This window comes from Anolis sagrei, chromosome 1 (genome assembly GCF_037176765.1).
Source record: "Anolis sagrei isolate rAnoSag1 chromosome 1, rAnoSag1.mat, whole genome shotgun sequence".
In the NCBI taxonomy this organism is placed as follows: Eukaryota; Metazoa; Chordata; class Lepidosauria; order Squamata; family Dactyloidae; genus Anolis; species Anolis sagrei.
In genome coordinates, this window is record NC_090021.1 from 105,189,680 (window position 1) to 105,214,041 (window position 24,362).

At 39.7% G+C, this 24,362-nt stretch overlaps 1 protein-coding gene across 1 annotated transcript in view; it reads left to right on the forward strand.

Moving 5' to 3' along the window:
- RNGTT (RNA guanylyltransferase and 5'-phosphatase) overlaps positions 1 to 24,362 on the forward strand; it is a 172,133-nt gene that overhangs the window by 10,898 nt on the left and 136,873 nt on the right. The window contains exons 5-7 of the mRNA XM_060753013.2: positions 8,616 to 8,691; positions 14,175 to 14,427; positions 21,926 to 22,035. Coding sequence (XP_060608996.2) covers positions 8,616 to 8,691; positions 14,175 to 14,427; positions 21,926 to 22,035 — 439 coding nt within the window. The remainder of the gene's footprint in view (positions 1 to 8,615; positions 8,692 to 14,174; positions 14,428 to 21,925; positions 22,036 to 24,362) is intronic.

A 24,362-nucleotide genomic window follows, 5' to 3' on the forward strand; every position in this document is an offset into this window, starting at 1 on the left:
GAACATCAAGGCAGATCATCCACAATGTTTGCTTTGAATTGAGTTATCTGAGTCCAGACTGCCATGTAACCCAGTTCAATGTGGATCGTATACAGCTGTGTGCAAAGGGCCTAAAGAAAGACACATGGTGTCCAAAGGAGCTCCAATGAAGTAAATAAGAAATATACAGTGGCATTCCTGAGGGCGGGGGTGGCATTGTAGGAGGGAAGGAGGGAGGAAGGCCCGCCCCCCTCAGATGAGACAGTGATTGACAGTTTTTGATTGTGAACTGTTATAAGGCCCCTTCCACACAGCTGAATAAAATCCACATTGAACTAGATTATATGGTAGTGTGGACTCAGGTAATCCAGGATTATCTGCCTTGATATTCCGGGTTATATGTCTGTGTGGAAGGGCCCATAGGAAGAGAGGGAGAGTGGAATATAAATAAATAAGTAAATGAATTCTTTCTGTAGCATTCAACCTTTGAACCACCTCCTGCTTTTTTTGAACTTCATTTCCTAGAAACCTGTGCATTTGAATTCAGGGAGTTGAAGTCCAAACAGCTTGGGGCCCCAGCGGAGGGTGTTCCATGCAGGAAGTCCTGGCTTCTGGATTTCTGGCCTTTTAAGACTGACGGGAGGGGCATGGCGTGGCTTGGAGTGCTAGGAGTGGCTTGGAGTGCTAGGGCTCCGCTGCCTGCTGCTTTCAGTTCCGCCTTGTCTACCTCTTGTGCCTCCCCACTGCCCTTCCTTCACCATGAGGCCACTGGCTGGGTTCCTCCTGGTCATGGGAGCTGCCACTGCTGGCCTTTCCCTGTTGTTGCCACAGCTCCCCGGAGACCCCCGCTTGGGGAGCGGGTGAGTCACTGCTGCTACCTCCTTCAGCTCTCTGCCTGGAGAACGGCAGCAGATGGTGCTGTTTTTAGAAAAAAAAACATATTTTTACCTGTCACAGATGTCACAGGAGGTGATGTTTGGATGGAATAAATGATCTTTCTGGCCATACTCTCTGGTAAAAGAAATGCTGATTTCCCCTTCTCCCACCCATGTAAACACATACTCCATAATTTAGTGGGGTTCTTTGGAATCTCCTGGCGGAGTATGAAGGATGGGTATGTATGTGGCTTACTCTATCTGGCCATTGCCTCCTCTAACAGAAGCATTGCCTCACACTTTCTGGACCTTGAGAGGGAATTTCAAAGAATTCCACTGAGGCACTAAGAAAATACCTTATTTTGTATTGTATCTTATATTGTATTGTTGTGTTTGGGCTCGGCTTCATGTAAGCCGCACCGAGTCCCTTGAGGAGATGGTAGCCGGGTACAAATAAAGTGTTGTTGTTGTTGTTGTTGTTGTTATTATTATTATTATTATTATTATTATTATTATTATTATTATCTGTGATAGGATGCAGTGCATGGCCAAGTAAGAAGTTATGGGCCTAGCCTCCTGTAAAAGAAGGACTGTTTCCCCCCTCTCATTTGTCTTTACCTTAGCAGGGAATGTCCAGGAACCTAACATCAATACTAGGAAATATTCTGGAGCAGATCATTAAGGAGGTAGTCTGTAATCACGTAGAAAAGTATGCTGTGATCTAAAAGTCAGCATGGGTTTTCTCACAAACAAGTCATGGCAGACTAATCTTATCTCTTTTTTTCAACAGAGTTACAAGCTTGGTAGATGCAGGGAATGCCGTGGATGTAGCATATCTTCATTTCAGTAAGGCCTTCAAGAAGGTCCCCCATGGCCTTCTTGCAAACAAACTAGTCAAATGTGGGCTATTATTAAGTGGATCTGTAATTGGCTAAATGACCAAACCCAAAGGGTGCTCACCAATGGTTCCTCTTCATCATGGAAAGAAGTGACTAGTGGAGTGCCGCAGGCTTCAGTCCTGGGCCCAGTTCTATTCAACATCTTTATTAATGACTTGGATGAAGGTTTAGAGGGCATGCTTATCAAGTTTGCAGATGACACCAAATTATGAGGGATAGCTAATACTCCAGAATACAGGATCAGAATTCAAAATGACCTTAATAGATTAGAGATTTGGGTCAAAATTAACAAAATGAATTTCAACAAGGAGAAATGTAAGAAAAAAAATGCCAGAAAAAAAATGAAATGCAAATATACAGGATGAGTGACACCTGGATTGACAACAGTCCATATGAAAAGTATATTGGAATCTTCATGGACCAGTTAAACATAAGCTAATTATGTGATGCAGCAGCTAAAAAGTTAATGGGATTTTTGGGCTGCATCAAAAGGAGGGTAGTGTCCAGATCAGTGCTTCTCAACCTTGGGTCCCCAGATGTTTTTGGCCTACAACTCCCAGAAATCCCAGCCAGTTTACCAGCTGTTAGGATTTCTGGGAATTGTAGACCAAAAACATCTGGGGACCCCAGGTTGAGAACCACTGGTCTAGATCAAGGGAAGCCATGTACCCCTCTGTTTTGCTTTGGTCAGACCTCATCTGGAATACTGTGTCCAATTCTGGGCATCACAATTCAAGAAAGATATTGAAAATATATTTTTATTTTTGTAGTATAAAATAAACAGTGTCACCTATTTTTGCAGTATGAAATAAACACTATGTCAGGTAGGCTGCTGAAGAAAAAATGGGTGACACTTTTCCTTGAAGAAATGTTTGAATACTGTAAAAAAATTCTTTCCTTTATCTCAGTGGCTCTATGCATCACTGAGCTTGCAAAAGCCATAGACTAGTAGTACCCTGCTGAAGTAAACTACTTAAGCTTGGTTTTATAAAGTGAAAACAAGTATTTTCACTTTATAAAAGCATCTCTGTATAAATAAGGAAACCCCTATGAGCTGCATTAATACAATAGTATTGCGAAAGAAACAAAAATGTTTGGCTGCATATAAATGTGAGATTATGTGGATCTTTGACTGCATGTAAATATGAGAATACACGGCTACACACTGATTTGAACTCTAGTTTGTGAAATTTAAAACTTCAGAATAGAAATAATACATTTATAAAACATACATTTAAAGAAAAGGATTGTGTAGTATTGAATGTGTGTGTATGTGTTGCTTAGAAATGGATAATTTTGGGAATAATGGCAACATAATGATCAACAAGGAGGTGTTAATATTAAAGTCAGTTGACCTGTAATGAACCCTAGACAGGTTAAAGAGCTTGACTGATGAAATCAGATGGCTGATGTAACCTGATGGCATCCAAGAGTATCTCTTAAGAAACTAATTGGAGGATAGAAAGAGATTTACATTAGTGGAGACCTGTTAAGGTCTCTTATCTTTTTGGATGAACTGTGCCAGGTGATTAGGCTAGGAAATATATGAAACAAGCTGAGAAGCAATTGAGTGTCCACTTCCACCTTACCAAGCTGTTGATAAACAACTATGCTATTTCTCGCTGGCAGTTCCATAGTCTTATTGATGAAGATAATCCATGCATGGGCAAGCTTTGGCCCTCCAGGTGTTTTGGACTTCAACTCCCACAATTCCTAACATTCTATCAGCTGTTAGGAATTGTGAGAGTTGAAGTCCAAATCACCTGGAGGGCTGAAGTTTGCCCATGCCTGAGATAGACCTTACTACTGAGAGAGAATCTCTGCTCTCAATGAGGTTATGTGAAATAAAAATATTATAATTGTAATGGATTCCTGTTGTGGATGTTTATAGATATATAATGGATGCTGTACAGATGTAGCAATGTGCAGGGACAAAATCTCTGGATGTCTACGAATTTAGCCACAGATGAAAAACTCATTGTTTATCTATGTAGCTATGGAGAGGTTTGTTAAAAGATGTAGAAGATCTGTCTATATGAAAGTGTTAACAGCTGATCTGTCATAGTTGCTATGTAATGAATGTAGAATGCCTTACATGCAATGTAATGTAATAAAATTAACATGTCTAGACATTGAAATGTCTGTTTCTTTCTAAAGGGATTGTGCCTGTTTGTATATCCGTTAACACTAACAGCATATAATAAATGTCTCAAAAGGCTTAAAGAGAGCGCATGCTCATTCTTCCTTATAAATGTGCTGAGCTTCCAATATTTAAGAATTATTAAATGATGCTAGTGTCTGCTTGGGTTTGACTGTGGGCAACCAGCTGAATATCTGGGTGGCCAGAATGCGATGAAAGGTGTTTCTGGACAGATAAACTGACAAAGAGCAAAGGATCCTCAGTCTTAAGAGATAGGAGCAGGGAACCACATCTGTTTCAGCTTGATCAAAGTGAAGCAGATAACAGAAGCAAGTCAAAAAGAACTAGAAATAGACATTTAGCTTGCCTAGTGCTGAGAAATAAATAAATGCTGTAAAGGAAAACATTGTAGAACCAACCATTTTGCTTCTCTGTGTTAAATGAGTTACATCTTATATCGAAGAATACATCAACACCTGACAATTATAATGAACTTAGATGCAAGAGAAAAAAAATAGTGAAGGGGCACCGGTGTAGGGGCACTCCAAATGCACAAACTTAGGAGTTCCCTCAATGATCCAATGTAGCCATCCAAGGACGAAGCCATAAGGTGGATTCTTACTACAAAGGCTTTATTGCGTGGCCATAGCAATATTGACAAACAAGCATACGGGAATGCAAAGGGTTTGTCTCAACCCTCAATGGGGCTGCAGAGTTTTTATCATTTTTGGCAGTAAACTGAAAACACATTCTCATTGGTTTCCAAAGACAAATCATTTCATTGGTCTAAGCTAGCTGTGCAGTTGCTCATTGGTTGTTTATGATTTTGATTGATATAATAGCATACGTGGGACCCTAACAATGGCACAACTGTAGCACAACTATAGTCTCTTGTTCTCTGACCATGGCTGTTTTAATGAATCAATTTTATCTGTTATTTATTTCAAACATAACTCCAGAGTGACTTGGAACTTGGGGGTTCCACTAGGCACTAGCTAGCTGGTTTTGTCAGGATATACTGTCATCTTTGAATAGTAACTTTCTCTCTGCAGCACTGTTTTCTCAAACAATCAGCATTTTTGTAAACAAAGGCCTACTGCAGAAAAAGGCCAATATGGCAGTAAATCAGGACATATGGGCACTGGGAACATATCTGAAAATTCTCTTTTAAAACTACAGCTCCTTCAATAGAGTTTGCATTGTATGTAGTAGAGTTTCACTTTACCACTAGACGGAGCTATTATGCCATGAATAAGCTTATTTGTTTTGTTGCTTCAGATGCAATCCCTTAAATCTCATACTTTCAGAATTTTCTTATAGTAGTTGTTGATCTCTGACCAGTGTCTTTTGCTTAAATTAAAAGATGGCAATGACGATTGGAACGGAACATGGATAACGAGACTTGGATTGTGATTCAATGATAAGACGTCGCGAATGATTTAGTGTAATTGTATTATTGATAGTGATGTTGTTTATTGTTGTTTGTGATATTGCTTATGTTGCAAATTGTACCTGTTTTTATATGTTGTACACCGCCGTGAGTCGCCCTAGGGCTGAGAACGGCGGTCTACAAGTGCAGTAAATAAATAAATAAATAAATAGCTTAAAAAAAAACCCAGACAATGGTTGAAAAAGCCAAAAAGCATAAGAAGAAACATAGATCAAAACAGGGACCCAACATATTGTAGCACCTTGTGTTTCATAGCAGCCTGTTATATGCTTTTAGTAACATCCTCAAATATAGGGCTCCTCTAAGAAATGAGTTTAAGAGGCACAGTGATTCTTAATCTGAAGTCCCTATCTAAATGGCAGTGTGAATTGCTGTTAAATTGACCCAGCTCTGCATCTATTTGTTTATTGTCTAATGTTCTTTTAAACCTATAGTCCAGTTACATGTTATAATAAAGCATATGTGTATGTGTGCCTATGTCTGTGAGTGCATGTGTGCATGCGTATATACACACATATGCACACACACACTAGCACTCCAAATCCATAGATTCTGCATTCATGGATTCCACCATTGAATATATATATATATTTAAATCCCAAAAGCAAGTTTTGATATTATCATTTGATATAAGAGACACCTTTTATTACACCACTGTATTACTTGAGCATCCATGGATTTCAGTTTCCACTGAGGTGAGGGGTGAGGATGTTCCTGGAACCAAACTTCAATGGATATTGAGGCCCCCACTATATATTTTATCATGTGTCATCGCTATTTAACTGTAACAAGATGGTTGGATTTCCACCTTGTTGATGTTCTCAAAATAGAAGTGATATGTGTCTATACAGAGTGGCTGACACCATATCATGTGAATTCACATGTGCTTTCTCTATATGAAGAACTAGCTGTCCCCTGCCACATATTGCTGTGGCCCAGTCTGTGTATATGTGTTTTATGTGTATATGTGTGTTTGCGTGTATATATGTGGTTTTGCTCATGCGTTGTAATGTGTTTTTTGGCTTTTTAAGTTCCTTCTGCTGTGTTTTTCAGTGTTTTTATGAGTGATGGTCACTTGTTGGCCTGATAGGTGTATTGTGGCCAAATTTGATGTCAATTCGTCCAGTGGTTTTTGAGTTATGTCAATCCCACAAGCATTTTTATTTATATAGATGTCTATATAAAGAATGCTATACAAGTGCTATCTGAAAAAAACAGTTTGTTTTAATACATTAGAACTATTAACACCGTTTCTTACATCCTTCATCCCTGGAAGTTATCTCACTTACAAGGAAAGGAGTGTCTACTGATGGTAATGTGTAATAATGGAAATTCGAATTGACCTTAGTACCATTAGCTCTGGGTTGGTACTCTTTCATAATTTGTAGGAGTCTATTTTTGAATAAGACTGATGTTCCCTATTGCTATTGATAGTTAGGAACCAATGATATCAGTGCCAGTTACTATGGGTGGGAATGACTTTTTGCTTTAGATCTAAGTGGACAAAGCAGGTATACGTTTTCTTATTCCTGTACACTGAGGGATGTGTGTATAGTGTATAGTTGTTCGTATGTCTATCTCCCCACCTCCCAGCACCAGCTACTGATTTTGAACTCAAAATCATTGCTCATCCCAACTCTAGTATTGTTTTATAGCTCTAATAGCAAATCAAATAATGTATTCTGTCAACTCCCCCCCCCCCCCCCAGGTTTCTGTTCCATGCTTATTTTAAGGCATTTCTATGGCTTCTACACCATGAGTATTCCGGAGCCATTGGGTGCAGTTTACCAGTAGTGGGTTTGAGCTGCTTTTGTGCAGGCTGTTGGTATGAATGAAGATGAGCTATGAGATTTTATCATTGAATTGCTTTTATAAGGATGTGAATGTTTTATTGGAGGCAAGTCAAATGAATAAGATAAACTGGCAGGTATGTCTCCTTATCTTTTAATGCATGAAATGCTTCCTCCAGTATGTCTTCAGCAACAGGCTGAAGTGCTAACATAATTCTGAAGTCCAGAAAGAAAAGCAGTTGTTAATACAAAAGATGCTTGAAAGATTCCCATTATTGTTTGCTGTCTTTTTTCTTCACCTCACTTGCACTTGCTGATTTCTTGGCCTGTTGCTTTGGCTTTCTAAACTACAGTGGTACAAGATAGGCCCCAATGGATTATAGTTGGACAAGAAATTGTGCTACCAGGAAGGATGGGAATTCGAGTGGAGTTAGGTCCCTTCCACACAGCCATAAAACCCAGAATATTAAGGCAGATCATCCACAATATCTGTTTTGAACTGAGTTATCTCAGTCCACACTGCCATATAATCCAGTTCAATGTGGATTTTTACAGCTGTGTGGAAGGGACTTGCGTTGGAATAATTGGTGGTTTCCTACAACTTGGGAATGAAGATGACCTAGGGAGATTAGGGTTTAGGTTTCACCTTTTCACTTTTTCTCAATTGTGGTGAGCAGGGACAGATAACATCTTGGCAGTTCTTCAAGATTTTATGGTCTGGTGTTGCTCGTTGTGTCTTCATCTTTGGAGAAACTGCCTGCTATAATGTGTTGCTCTCTAGTTTTGGTTTTTTTTAAATTCTGTGTCAAAAGCATTGCACAAAAAACAAGTATAAAACTGATAAAATAGAGGGAACATAAGTGACTAAATAATTTTAGACCAAAACGGACAACAGCGACCACATTGTCTGTAGCTTTAAGCAGTTCTTCCTCTGTGCATGAGGCAGGGCATTTTGAGCAAGCATACTGATACTGAGTTGTTTGTTCAGCTCCACAGTTGCACAAGGTGGAGGATTCTTCTAGGTAGTGCCGTTTAGCTAAGTTGTCTTTTGATCTCTCAACACCACTTGTGAGTCTGTTCAGAGACTTCCAAGTTGCCCATTCTTGGTTGTCCCTGGAGGCAGACCCTCATTGGGGGGGGGGGGGGGGATCCATTTGGGATTTCCTGGTTTAGCTGCCCAGAGGGATACTCTTGCTGTTACTGGGGGAACATTAAGAGGAGTGGTGGTTCTCTAGTTTTAATGATAGATGGTAAGGAAGTGAAGCATTTATATAATCAGGGAGGCATTTAATATGGTTCCCATTCCCTCCAGCACAATACCACCATTTCAAATATGTGACAGAATGAAGGCATGGTATCAGCTGGGGCTGATACCATTTTAAAGGGAATCCTATTTGAAGCCTGGGTATTTTCAGAACAACTGATTGTTGGCTTTAAAATGAACTCTTTAACAACAACTGTAATCTTTATTCTGCTTTCTAGGTGTTCACTGTACACATGGTTTCAATCGCACCGGGTTTCTCATTTGTGCCTTTCTGGTTGAGAAACTGGACTGGAGGTAACTTTATATATATATATTTTAAAAAGCAACATGTTACTAATTGTACATTAATGCACATAAATATAAGTGCTGCATGGCTTATGTGGGCATTGGGTCCTTCTTTTTATTGCTTAATATGATTTTTATGTTCCTTTCTGCTCCAGTATGCAGCATGCAGAAATACAAATTGTGTTATTTTCCATTTAGTACAATTGTTCAGTATCTGTTTCATGAATGTGACAAAAATAGTAATGCTGAACAATAGTTGATGGGTTACATAGGCAAATGCTGTTTGTAATTTATGCAGACTGTTTTTCCTACCAGTAAAGCATCTCTGAAATTAGGGAGTGATGCAATACAAAGTCCCTGGTGATAATAGGTTGGATGCTACGTGTTGATCATCTTTCATGTGAAAGGTACACATTTTCCTGAGAACAAATCCAATTTAACTGTTTCTGAACAGACATGCATTAATTTTCTGCTGAGAGTCAGTATGGTGTTTTGTCCTTGTTTAACATAAAGGAAAAATTGGGAAATTGGAATACGTGTCACAAGACTTTTAAATATTTTGTCTGTTATTCTGCATGCCACTTAAACATCAAATTTAATTTCCCTTAGGTATAGGATTATACTACATGGCAATAGTGCATGTAAAGTTTTTAGTATAGACTAGTTATATGACTTCAGACATTTTTGATGTCGTATCCAAAGCCTACTAAAGCTATGAGGTTGCTTTCAGGAACAAGTTGGATTTGTCAAGCTCACCATCCTGTTGTCCAGTAAAAAGGCTTTCTTGCGTACTCTATTGACTTTGTCTGTTGCAGTGGTTCTCAACCTGTTTGTCCCCAGATTTTTTGGCCTTCAACTCCCAGAAATTCTAACTGCTGGTAAACTGACTGGGAGTTCTGGAAGTTGTTGGCCAAAAGACCTGGGGACAAACAGGTTGAGAACCACTGGTCTATTGGCTAAGGTCAGTTTTATATTTGGGAAATACACACTCACACTGCTTACTTGGCAGTTTTCAAAGCAGTGTGTGTGTATTTCCCAAAATATGCTGCTGGCCAACAATAATATAGACAATGTAAACCATTAAAACAACAGTATTAATGTTATCCATGAAGTTGGCAGTAGATTGAATTGTCTCAGAAGGGTTTGTGTAATAAGGTAAGTTTTAACAGGTATACAAATCTGGAAATTGTTGGAACAAGTCAAATTTTATGTACTTTATGTGAGTCGCCCTCGGCCTGAGAACAGCGGTATATAAGCAAAGTAAATAAAGTAAATACTTTAGGTAACTACCTCCTTTTTGGGTTCTAGTCTTGGCATCATTCCACTGTTTGCTTGGTTCTCAGCACATGTCAACAACAGTTGACCTAGTAATGGTGTGTTTGGGTCACCCACAGCTGTATTTTTCCTTATAATTCCTACCAGGAAATTAGCTGGTCTTGGGTAAGAATGTTACTTGTCAATGTTTCCTTAGTGGTCTATAGATGGGCTTCAGGAGGTCTGTGAACTAGACACAAAAAGATCATGTTTTTCCATGATTTTTTTCTTGTCATTTTGAAAATTGTGTTTACATGTATTTTATGGGGAGGGTGTTCATGACTTTCATCAAATTCTCAGGTAAGTTAGCTAAGCCCAAGGTTAAGAGTCACTATTCTAGGAGCAGTGAGTGCTAAGAAACTTTTTCATATCTTCCTTAATTCATAGGCAAACGATGAGGTACTAATAATTTTCTCTTTAAGCAGAAGGTAGAAGTATTGCAGCTCATCAAACCATTTGAGTTTTCTTTCTTCTCAATATGTCTTTAGCTCAACTAAATCCGATATTAGTCTGAACTTGAGTAGACACATTGAAATGAACAATATTTCTCAACCTCAGTTTAAGTAAGTAGCGTTGATTTCAATTGGCTGCTCTAGTAGCAACTAATATTGGGTTTTGTTCCTTGTCCACATTCTGATATTATACTTGATTCCATGTGCTAAAATATGCATAGAACCTGTTCTTAGTTTTCTTTGTAAAGCCATTTTAAATGGCCCTTTCCTTGCTATTTTCTTAGTTTTAATTTTCTTGCTTTATCATTTGGCCATTGGGTATGTTTTGTTATGCTACTAAAAAGAGATATGTGCTGCTTATCAGAAAATTGTTTTTCTGTGTTTGCCCTTATAAACTGTATTTGCATTATTCCCTGCTAGATTTTTAACATGTCACATTACTGCTACTCCCCATAGTTTGTACACATAAAATACCAAACAATAACAGATTGTTTGCATCTCTGTGCTCCCTTCAATCCCTTTCTACTGAATAATTGCATACAAAATATTTCTTTCTTCACCAAGTCTCTTTTTCCAAAGGATACTTAGATTTTTCTGAAAGAAAAGGTCCTGTACTAAAATATTAAACACCAGGTCTAATGTCAAAGTTAGGATTGTCCATACCATTGTATTTCTGATTTTTATGTATACTTGTGAAAGCGGGACAGTGAAGAAAGCAGATAGGAAGAGAACCGACTAACTGGGTTGTTGTAGGTTTTTGGGGCTGTATTCTCTGCTGATGTTTCGCCTGCATCTATGGCAAGCATCCTCAGAGGTTGTGAGGTCCTCACAACCTCTGAGGATGCTTGCTATAGATGCAGGTGAAACGTCAGGAGAGAATGCTTCTGGAACATGGCCACATAGTCCGAAAAACCTACAACAACCCAGTGATTCCAGTCACGAAAACCTTAGACAATACATAGAACCAACTCATTTGAAATGTGGCGCTGAAGGAGAGTTTTGAGGCTACCTTAGACTTCTAGGAGGACAGATAAATGAGTCTGGGAGCAAAAAAAGCCTGAACAATCCAGAATTGTAAACTTATGGGTAAATACGACTCATTAGGAAAGGCAGAAATACTTGGAGAGTTAGAAGACAATAGGAAAAGATTAAGACCACATTAAAGGTAGATGGACTTTAAGTGTCCCACAACTTTAAGTGTGCAAGACATGAGCAGGACTGTTGATAGCTGAGTGACTTGCAGGTTTCTCATTCATAAGTTCGTCAGAAGTCAAATGCATGGCAATTAATTGTGTCTACTTGTGGAGAGAACGTGGGGTATAAATAAACATAATAGTAATAAACTTAAATGTCTATTAAGGAATCTATTTTGATATGATTTCTCAAATCGCATGTATGTTTGTATATATTTAAATTTGTTTTAATAGCCTGAAGCAATTAAAAGTCTCATTACTATGCTTTTAAAGCCAGCCTTTGCTTTATGGATCCAGTTTTTGATAGCTGTCATAGTATCAGTTGAATGAAAGATTTTTGTATTTACAAATATCACCAATATCCACACACTTTAGACAAAGTACTATTGTGTTTTATGATGCCACTATGCTGTGCCACTGCAATTACAAGTTAAATTATTTTCCGAACACTTACTTGTGTATTTTTAGTGTCATGAAATTCATCAGCCTATTCTTAAATCGTTTTCTGAACACTAGACTATGTTGGTATAATAGGTGAATTTTTAATTCAGTCCTTGTTCTTCTCAATCCTGTCATATGGTAGCCACTGGAAAGGTTCTCCGGGTGATGGTTGCTAGTTGGGTTCTCGCAGGCTGAAGCAGATGACCCACAGAGAACCTAAGTGTTTGGGGCGGATTGTATGGGAGAAAGCGATCCTATAAGCAAGCTGGACCTAAGGAGGCTAAAGAGAAAAAGTCTTAGAAAGGGTGTGTGTGTGTGGAGTCACTTCTCCTTAGCCTCTCAGCTGGAACTGTGTAGCAAATGGGGAAAAGTGTTCCCTGTTGAATAGGTTATACAGCAGTCTGTGTTAATTTCTTGAATACATGAAATAGAAAGATGTAGTGGTGTAGTGAATGCTGAAATGAGTTTTATAGTGGGTTGAGGAAAGGTCATCACGGAATGAACCCTCCAGTCACTCACTGGGTGACTGTGTGTTCTACTTGAGTAGTGCTAGTTGTGTTTCCCCAAGACATTTGTAGTAGATCAGAGCGCAAAGCTACTACTTTGTATGATACAAGGCTTCTCTAACTGAAGTGAGATATGTATTATTTATTTCTCCTTTAACTTGCATTTAAGCAGGAGATACATTATGGCAAGAGAACTGATTACTTATTCTGAGACACAAGCTACTGAAAGTTGTTTATGTTCTCAGTTTCATCAGATTTTTTGTTTTTTGGCATCTCAGAGTAGCTCTACACAGATATTTTATCCTGCTGCCAATCTGAATGGGCAAATATCAGATTGGCCTTGGAATGATTTTGATTACAAGCCCAACCCCCACTGCCATTTTGGGAGCAGGAGGGAGTCTTGACTGTCCAGGAGAGCCCACAGCCATGCTTAAAATCCCTCTCCCATTCTTGGTGTTGTAGCAGTCACGCCTTGTTGCCTGGAGTGACATCAGCTAGGCCCCAGAACGCTGCAGGATGGAGAACCTCCTTCTGTCAGAGGTTCAAAACAGCTTGAATTTCCGTGTTGTACAGCGGAAAGGACTCTCCAGTCCTGTTAGGGAGTCAAATACCTTCTTGTAGTGAAGCGGTCTCCTCAGGAAACAAGAACAACACAGACACAAAACTATTGGTTCCAACGGGAAGGTTTTTCTTGCTTTGAGGAAAGAGGAGCGACTTAAAGAGCTGGGCATGTTTAGCCTGAAGAAGAGAAGGCTGAGAGGAGAAGTGATTGCCATGTCATAGGGAGGAGGAAGCAAGCTTGTGTTCTGCTGCCCTGGAGACTAGGATGCGGAACAATGGCTTCAAATTACAAGAAAGGAGATTCCATCTCAACATTAGTATAGGTTGTAATAAATGGGGTGTGGTGGTAAACTTCAAGGAAAGTCTCAGTACTTACCACCACACCCCAATTACAGTGACACCTAAGGTTAAGCCTGAGACACTGATCCTGCTATCACTAAAAGAAATGTTGTGTAACTTACAAATCCTGACACCTTCTCCAATAGCCTTTGTGCCTCAGCCAACATCACTCCAGGAGACAAGTAACCAACATTAGCCATAGCACCCCTGGCCTTTGTGATGCCAAAAAAGCACGGGATGCTAAGTACTATCCTGTGCACTCAGGATGCCCAAGCCTGTGGAATACAGGATGGGCCTCAGCAAAGACCATACCTAAGAATCTAGCAAAATTGATCAAGGATTGATCACTAAGGTTGCCAGACATCATGATAATAACTGTTTTTCAATGTCAGGTTTTTTGTGTGTGACTGATTACAAAAATCAATGGTTATAACATATAAACCACATGTTCTTAGATTGCTTTTGATTTTGGAAACTGGTAGCATATTGTTTATAAAACATGTGGGCAAACCTTGAAAATCCTGGTGCAGCATTTTAGGTTAGGCTTAGCTAAGATAATTCTTTGCTTTTCCTTGAAGTTTAGAGTTCTTATCTTCTTTACCCACTAGTGCTCTCTTCCTACCCTTTTAGATTATTTCTTGAATTCCTATTCCATATTTATTAATGGAATTTGCATTTTGTTGCAGCATTGAAGCAGCTGTGGCCACCTTTGCCCAAGCTAGGCCACCTGGTATCTATAAAGGTGATTATTTGAAGGAACTGTTCCGTCGTTATGGGGATGTGGAAGATGTGCCCGCGCCTCCCCCGTTACCAGAGTGGTGCTTTGATGAAGACGAAGAAGAGGACGAGGAGGATAACTGCAAACCCGGAACCCCGGAATCTGAAGCAGGGTCATCAACGTCATTTTCGGGGAAAAGAAGAAAAGAACATTTGAAGCTGGTAAAGTTGTTCCAAAGAGTGCTTAGCTTTTCCTTAAACCAAATTCTAACAGAGGATGCATCTGCATTGAACAAATAATGCAGTTTGTCACCACCCTGGCTCAATGCTATGGGAGCCTGGAGTTGCAGTTTTGTTAGGCACCATCACCTTTCGACAGAGAAGGCTCGAGACATGGTAACCCTGCCCTAGAGTCATAATTAACATCTTGATTGTTCTTCTGGGATTGTTCTTGCTTTTAATTAATGGATACAGGTATGGAACATGAATGTCTTGTAGCTAGCTACAAAACTGTTGCACTGAATATTTCTTAAACTGGTATATATACTTCACATAGCATTTTTGGTAAGCGGAAATTTGAATTTTAAAATGAATTTTTATTCTGGATTATTTAATTTTTGACATAAAGGATTGTTTGTTTAACTGTGCCTGCTGGAACAAATGGCCATGTTCTAGAAGCATTCTCTCTTAACATTTCGCCCACATCTATGGCAGGCATCCTCAGGGGTTGTAAGGTCTGTTGGAAACTAGGAAAATTAGATTTATATATCTGTAGAATGTCCAGGATGGAAGAAAGACTCTTGTCTGCTTGAGGCAAGTGTGAATGTTGTATTTGGCCACCTTGATTAGCATTGAATAGCTTTGCAACTACAAAGCCTGGCTGCTTCCTGCCTGGGGGAATCCTTTGTTGGGAGGTGTTAGCTGGCCCTGATTGTTTCCTGTCTGGAGTTCCCCCCATTTTCATAGTGTTGTTCTTTTTTTACTGACCTGTTTTAATTTTTTTTTAAATACTGCTAGCCAAATTTTGTTCATTTTCATGGTTTTCTCCTTTCTGTTGAAAATGTCCACATGCTTATGAATTTCAATCGCTTCTCTGTGTAGTCTGATGTGGTAGTTGTTAGAGTGGTTCAGCATTTCTGTGTTCTCAAATAAAATGCTGTGTCCAGGTTGGTTCATCAAGTGCTCTGCTATGGCTGACTTCTCTGGTTGAATGAGTCTGCAGTGCCTTTCATGTTACTTGATACGTGTTTGGGCGCTGCGTTTGGTGGTCCCTATGTAGTCTTGTCCACAGCTGCATGGCAAATGGTAGACTCCTGCAGTGGTGAGAGGATCCCTCTCGTCCTTTGCTGAACGGAGCATTTGTTGAATTTTCATAGTGGTTCTGTAGATAGTTTATAGGTTGTGTTTCCTGATCAGCTTCTCGATGCGGTCAGTAGTTCCCTTGATGTATGGCAAGAACACTTTTCCTCTGGGTGGATCTTTGTCTTTACTCTCATGGCTTGTTCTAGGTCTTGCAGCTCTTCTGATGTCTGTGGAGGAGTATCCATTGACCTGTAGAGCAGTGGTTCTCAACCTGTAGGTCCCCAGGTGTTTTAGCCTACAACTTCCAGAAATCCCAGCCAGTTTACTAGCTGTTAAGATTTCTGGGAGTTGAGGGCCAAAACATCTGGAGACCCACAGGCTGAGAACCACTGCTGTAGAGCCCAGTTTAGGTGGTTCAGTTCACCTTGGAGGAGGTGGGATTCGCGGATTCTTTTTGCATGGTCTGCCAGGGCTTTAATTTTGCTTCTTTTTTGACCTAGGTGTTGGTTGGAGTTTTTTTGTAGGTATCTATCCGTGTATGTAGGTTTTCTGTAAACCGTGCAGCCCAATTGTTGTTTGGGTTTACGGATGACTAGAGCATCTAGAAATTGCAGTTTTCCTTCATTTTCTTTTTCCATGATGAATTGTATGTTTGGGTGGATGCTGTTGAGGTGGTCTAGGAACTTATTTCGTTCTTCTTCTCCATGGCTCCAAATGGTGAAGGTGTCCTCCACAAATCTGAACCATATAGTGGGCTTTTTTGTTGCTGTTTCCAGGGCTTGTTTTTCAAAGTGTTGCATGTAGAAATTTGCTATGACTGGGCTGAGAGGGCTCCCCATGGCTACTCCATCTTTCTGCTCATAGAATTTATTGTCCCACTGGAAGTAGCTTGTGATGAGGCAATAATAGTCTATTCCTTTGTTTCTGAAGAACTACTTTGCCAATAAGAAATATGAACCATGCTTTTCTTGGTTTTTTATTATTTAACTTTAGTAACTCTGGGTTGAGGTGTATGGCTAGGAAATATAAGAAGGTAATCACTAAGAAATTTCATTTCAAAACATATGCAGTGCTATTGTTTCCAGGTTATTTTTATACCCACAATACATCCTATTTTTCATTTCTTGTAGTAACACTTGAGTAGAAGATACAATTTTCCACTGATGGCAAGAAAGGTGTGAGAATAATTGCATTGGCTAGCAAGGATTTGACTTTGTTATTTTTATATCCTGTCGTCTTCAGTAGGCTCAGGGCTGTTTGCAGGCATTGTATATCTGTGTTTTTCAAGGACTCACGATCTAAGTCATAGGTTTAGTTGACTTAATGAAATAAAAGAGAGTGAATTGAAAACAATGATTCATTTCCATTTCATTAACACTTTGCCCTTGCATTCTCTTTCAAAATACAATGTTCTTGCCTTTACTTTCTTCTTGTTACGCTTACCCAATCCCTGAGCCTCATGTCACAAACCAGAAGACACAGCTGAAATGGAAATAACAGAAACTCCCAACTCCCTTCTCTCCTTGTAAAAATAATCCAGTTGTATATTTCATTGTTAACATCCTAATTGTACAAGGATCAGTCCAGTCCCCACTGGGAAAAGGGCAGTTGCAGAACCAGTTGATGCAGATAGTATTATTGGCATTTTGTTGTTGTTAACTCAAATTGACTTATGTGGCAACCCTATAAATAAGAGAGTCACACTATCATCAGCTTCCCTGCTCCAGTCTTGCAGACTTAGGACTTGTCTTGCTTGATTGAGTTTATCCATCTGAAATAAAGTCTTCCTTTTTCCTACTGCCTTAACAAACATTATCCTCTTTTTTTAGTGAGCCATGATATGACTCTCTTCAGTAGTCTTGGGTTCTGGGGAGCTTTTACATCCCTTGATTTCCTTTTCTAGTCAGCTAGTTCTGAATGGCTTCTTAGAGGGGAAAATATCAGCAGTTCATCCTATAAGGAAGGAGCTTTGGAATGCCAGATGTAACTTGTGAGGGTGTGTGGATTTCCCTTCGTTTTCCCCTATTGCCCCTATTCAGAAACCAGTTCTTCGTGCACTCATTGTCTCTGGATAGGGACAGTAATTCTACTACTTATTACTACTCCCTACTTTGGAGAAGTGTGAAGTAGCTGTCATCAGCAAATTAGGCTGCAAGTTTCTTTATTCAAATGAGGCCATACTTTGATCTGTTAATTCAGATGCATCGTCTAATAAGAAGCAGCGCTATGACTCTTCTTCATTTTATCACCTAGTCATGTGAAAAGACATAAAGCTAAATTGTGCGAATAAGCGTATTAATAATTAAAGCAGAATCGAGGATGAAGAAATTTGAGGGAACTGAATTTGGTTAATATGCATATTCATATAATTCAGTTTTAGAGCTTTGAATATGCCCTCTCTTTTAAAAAAAAGTACAGAGGAGAGGAATTCTGCTTCATGCTTACAGCAGCAGACTTCAGCTTTGCTCATTACTTAATAGGGAAAGACGCAGTCGGTTTGACTGGACTCTACACACAGAAAATGTGTTTATAGATAATTTTATGTATGGCAGATTTTAGTGTGTGTTGGTTATTTAAAACACTGAAAACAAAAGTTGCTGTTAGCTTCAAGACGAAAATTGTTTCAAAGAATTAACATTCCTGGCAAGTTTTGGACTCCACAATTTGTTCTTTGCTGGCACTTATTGAAGACGTTTCAGAATGTAGTATTTTGCATATCGTTTCTGCATCTGGGTGACAGCTACATAGCGTTTTTTCAGTGCTTCTGGCTGCTAGAGTGTTCTCCTGTGAACCGGAGTGGGTGGTTCCGGTTCAGTGCGTTGTTGTGCTTGATCTGGCTTCGGTTTTCTTAATACAAGATAGCAGAACTGCAGTGGCTTTACTGGCAGGTGTTTTACTCTTCGAAGGACAAAATAGTTGAAATCTTATTTCAAGAAGTGCAGCTGAGAGTGTTGATCAAAACCAAACAAGACACACATGTGCGATTCAGAATTTTCAAAGTGACAGCTGAGACATCAGTTAGTCTCATATAAACTTGTGAATTTTAAAATTAATTTACAAGGTTGAACTGTGTACAGTGTAGCTGAGTTTTCAAATGTATAGATTCAAAAAGAAAGTACAGGGAGTCCCTGTGTTACAGACATCTGACTTACAAATAACTCCTAGTTAAGAACGAGGGCGAGACAACAGGAAGTGAGAGAAATCTACCCCTAGGAACAGAAATTCACTCCTGGAAGAATAATCATGGGGAAAAGGTGTCGCCGCTGAAACACTCTTGCCAATCCTTCTTTCTACAACAAGCCTTCCCCCCCCCCTCAAAATCCAATTATCACAGAGACAGAAAGTGAGGTCAAATCTTCTGAAAAAGAACAAACAGCACAGGGTGTTAGCCCTTCCATATTCTATCCAAAGCTAAGCAGTATATATTTTTGGCTAGAGTTACATGTAAAAATGTACTTGTTATGACTTACATACACATTCAACTTAATAACAAATCTACAGAACCTATCTAACTCGGGGACTGCCTGTATAGCTTATGGGTATGCCAAATATGGGTAGCTTTGATTGATAAGGCCTTTTCCCATGCTTGCATTCTTTTTTATAAGATAGCTTGGGAAGTAGAAACAGTATATATATATTTAAATTCTCAGAAAGGTCAGTTGAAACATAATGTACTTCTTGAATGGTTTGTGAAGGAAAAATATCTGTTTTAGAGGTCTTCCATGTACTTTTCATTTTCTGAATATGCTAAGAATTATTTAGGGGAATTAATGGGACTTATGCAGATTCCTGCAAAGCACTTCTATACCATACAGTAGTAGCTTTTCTGAAAGAAATCCAGTAATCAGGACTGGATTCATAAATGGAAAGTTGTCATTCTTTCCTCTGCTTCCCGATGTCTGTAGATGTAAGACCTTAATATTTTTTTATTTATCGTATCAGAAGCAAACCAAGGGTAAAGTGTAATGTATTTAAATGATGAATAGCGAGACAGACTTGGCAGGCTGGGAATAACTAGAGTTACAGACCAGCAATACCTGGTGGGATGTAGAATGGCTATATCGGATGGTGCTAGAGATGAATTGATCTAGATTGATTCCTAATAACTCATGAAGACTTTCCTGATAGTCCATTTGAAGCCCTTATTATGTTATAAGATTTCTCATGCAGTCAAAATGATCACATCCCTTGTGAATGCTTGTTCAGCATCTTCTGGTTTCTGATAGTTGGTGACAATAAAACAGCATAGATTTTGGCTAGACACATGTCAGGTGTAGGAAGCATGATATAGAGCTCATTTTAGAGTCTTCTCTATGATGGCAATTTCTCTTCTTTGCTTTTACCATTTGACTGCGTTCAGTCATTAAATGCCTTTGCTCTAAATGGTGAGAAGTCACCTCCTTGGAACTGAGTGTCTCAGTGTCTCAATCTGACCAATTTGTAAGGTATTAGAACCACTGCTGCTATTACTACTCCCTTTCTTCCTTCTTGCATGTATTTTCTTTTATGGCATCATTATTGGAAATGGAATTATACAAAAATAAAACAATAAAACAGACTAGAAGCCCTGCCAAAAGCATACAATCTAATAATAAAAAGCAATGTAGGGGATCAAGGGATTAATACAGATATGAAAGCCAATCCAGTGTCATTACAAAAACAACCTATCCAAAAAAGGCTAACAGAACACAATTACAAAAAAAGAGTACCCAGATACACGTAATCCGAATATATAAAATTGCAAAATTGAAATTAAACTGAACCACTGAGAGCTGTAGCGACCACAAAGTTCTTTAATTTCAATTTAATGTCAAATGAAACTCATTTTTTATTTTTGCCAGCTGCATGTTTTGTTATGAATGTTGCTTAGTTTATATAACTTGAAAATGCAGATAGAATTTCCGAAGTGCAGCCAGTTGAGCATTTCACTCTGATTCTTTTGGATTAGCTTTCCTGATTAAAGATGCCACAGCTGCGACACTCTTCCCTGCAAGAAGGTCATGGGCAGGAGTTTTGCTGCATAGTTCAGGCTTGTATACTACTTCTGCACATTCCTGGAGAACAGCAATATGTCCGCTATCACACCTTCCTTAATTATAGTAAAGATGCGTTACTCTAACACCATACTTGACTGGTGGACATATTGAAAACTGTTCAGCAACTTACGTTTTTCCATAGTGTTTTAACTAGAATTTGGATTTTTTTTAGAACTTACATGTTTTGATTTACACAGAAGTAAGTCAAAAGCCATCTCAACTAGAATTATATTTCTAGTTGAGGTGGCTTTTGATTTACTTCTGAGTATTCCCTTTGAGTGGAGCTCCCAGTGGTGCAACTGGTTAAACCTCTGAGCTGCTGAACTTGCTGATCAAAAGGTTAGCGGTTTGAACCCAGGGAGCACGGTGAGCTCCCACTGTTAGGCCCAGCTTCTGCCAACCTAGCAGTTTGAAAACTTGCAAATTGAGTAGATCAATAGGTTCCAGTTTGGTGGGAAGGTAACAGCACTCCATGCAGTCACATGATCTTTGATGCATCTACGGACAACACCGTCCTTTTGGCTTCGAAATGGAGATGAGCACTACACCCCAGAGTTGGACATGATTAGTCAAGGGGAAACCTTTACCTTTTAAATCCCTTTGAAACAGGGGTAAGTAAAGGATTCTTCACATATGATCAACTTTAACTTCCAGAATTTCTCTGCACTCTTCAACTGGTTGATTTTGGTTCATTCAACCATAGCCCTCAGGCTACAGAGCTCCTTTCACTTTCTGTGTCTTTTTCTCTCTCTGAGACTAAAGGCTGTTCTAGTCCAATATCCTGTTCTTTGCTGACTAGGCTAGCTAGTCGCCTCTGGAAAACCCAAAAGGAAGCCATGAAGCCAAATAGCCTGGTCTAGTGATTGGTGTTTAAGAGCATGCTATTTTAATTATGGAAGTCGTACAGAGTGGGTATCCTTCATCCAAAATGGTTGGGATCAGAAATGTTTTCAATTTTGGAAAATCTGTATTTGATGATAGTCACATCCACTTACGGTTAATCATAATCATAATAACAACAACAACATCTTTATTGATACCCCACCACCATCTCCCCAAGTGGACTTGGGGCGGCTAACATGAGGCCAAACCCAGCAGTTACAACAAGGCAAAAAGAATACAAATATGCAATCATACAATTTAGCTATTGTGAATTCCATAGCTGTTCTGAGGACATCTCTAATCTGGGCATTTTAACATTAAACATTCTTGAGGAAAATGTATCAGTGTAACTGTGGTATTGGACAACAATTTGCAATTTAATTAAATTTCTTACATCTTACACTCAGTTCAAAAGGAAGCTTGCTTAACATTGATATCTTGTTTTCAGATGGCTGGTTTTTGTATTCTAACACTGTTGTGTTCTCTGTGTTTATTTTTAGGGTGCAGTGTTCTTGGAAGGAGTAACTGTTAAAGGTGTAACCCAAATAACAGCTCAACCAAAACTGGGAGATATACAACAGAAATGCCAGCAGTTTTGTAACTGGAAAGGGTATGAGAACATTTTTTTTAATTTAAATTTTTATAATTTAGAAATAGGATTTGTGTGTTGCATTACTTTCACTAGTGTTTCTTTAAAAGCTACTGAAATAAAATCTTTTAATAGCTTATATCTTTAGATAAGAGGTCAAATAATAATATCCTCCCTTCTGAAGTGATTAAGTAAAATGGATTATGATGTGAACAATACAGTTATGTTTGTTACAATAAGTAAAATTTCCTTTGAGCTTGTGTAGGTTGAAATACTGAATACTGAAATTGTATAAAGCAGTAGTCTGTTGAAAGAAATTAGAGAAAACCACAGAGATTTAATGCACTTAAGCTTTTTACTCAAAAGTGAGTTGTAGTTAGTGAGTGAATTTAAGATTGCAATCATTTCTGACTATCTTGAAGTTCTTCTTTGTGGTCTCTGTGAATCACACAACTGGGTAATCTACGCAGGCGCAGAGAACAGTTCAGAACCTTCAGTAGGCAGAAAAGTTTTGGCGGTAACCCGACCCCCCCCCCCCAAGGCTTTTAAAGGCTTGATTGCTGCTGAAACCCCTCAGTTCCTTTTGTCCACACTGCAGCCAGTTTCAGGAGCATTCACTCGTTGAACTTGTTTGTTCTTCAGACTTTTTCTTCCTTCTACAGCGAACTCTGAATGCTGTGTTACCTCCATGGGAGCACTTTGTTCCAGCCTTGCATTGTAGAGGCTCCTGCTTTTGGTTCATCTTGCTCCGTGAGTACTGTGTTTGCAGCCTAGTTGAATATGGCCTCCACAACGCACTTCAAGTGGTGTGAGTAGTGTGTGGGCAAACCTCCCCAACACAGATGGACATTCTAAGTTCCTCCTCTGTTTGGGCGAAGGCTATTTGCTCCAATCTTGCATTCATTGCCAGGATTTTACACCTCAGGCAAGGAAAAATTGGGAGGTCAGACTTTGCTCTTCTCTGCATGATCAGGCCCTTTTGTTCTCGTCTCATAGTGAGCCGCTAGTCTTAACCACTGAGCTACCAGGGGCCCAGAGGACAATGCCTGAAACATCTCCTTCGGCATTGCCTGTGGAAGGAAGGCCTGACATTGCCAACCCACATTCTGAAGGTGAGAAGACTGAACCACACGTGGAAGTCACTGAGGGTCCACCACCTATGCCTCTGGCTGACTATGCAACTGAGTCGGTAAGGATTGGGTCCCTGTCTCAACAGACCAGCCAGAGACTGGCCTGCTCAGGCAGATGCTCCTCTGGTGCCACCACACTACCAACAAGTGGACCAGGAGTCCTGGTAGTTCCTCGGCACTGTGAAAAGGGTGCTCGACATTCATGACTTCCAATGCCCCCTCCCTGACTCCAGTGGGTACAATTATCTGGTGAGATTGGTCTGTTCTATGGATGGAGATTTTGCTGGTGAATCCTATTAGTCTCTGTGGTCAGAGGTTGGCTTTTATGCATCTTTGGGCTACTACTTTCTTGATCGCTTGCCGGAACTGAGGGTCTCCACCTTCTACCGATGATCTGAGACTGTTTACGGAAGAGGTCCTACGGAGGATGGTCACGGTGTTGGGGCTCGAGATAAAACAATCAGTGCAGCTTGTCAATGACCTACTATTTAAAGATGCCTAGTGGGCTGCTGCTTCCGACACATAGTGGCCTTTTTCACCTTATTTTCTGCAAAGTAATGAAGATTTTCTGGTCCATTCCCTTTTCTGTGCCACCTATTTTGATGGCAGGGTTCCCAGCAGTTCTGGAGCCGCTCATCACCTCTGTCTCAGAGGTCGAAGGGTTGCTCTTTCTTAAGGCAGTACCCTTCCAATCAAAGGAAACAGTCAGCCCCTAACCAGCAGTACCGATAGCTTTCCAGGTCAGCCGACCCACAACACTGAAAGACCTGACTCACATTGTCCCCAAGAGCTGACTACCCCTGCTGTGTTAGTCAACCTCTCCCTGTTGCCATCTGTCCCCTGTCTTTAGAGATCATCTCTCCAACTTCCTTCCTTCTTGGTCTACTGTCACCCGCAATCACTGGATACTCAACATCCTCAAATTCGGCTATACCATCAAGTGCGATTCTATACCCCCAACGGAGACAATCCTTCGAACCCCGCCATCTCTTCTGGTGTTAGAGAAAATCAAGATACTTCTCTGGGAAGGGGCAATAAAATCCCATTCACAAAAAGGACTTCTGACGGGCCATTTTCTCCATTTCTATGCTTTGCCAAAGAAGGAAGGAAGCCTCTGTTCTATCTTGGATCTGAGATTTGTCGATACTTTCATAAATGCAAAGCTGTTTTGAATGGTGTTGACACTGTCCATACTACTTCTGTGCTGGGACCATCCAC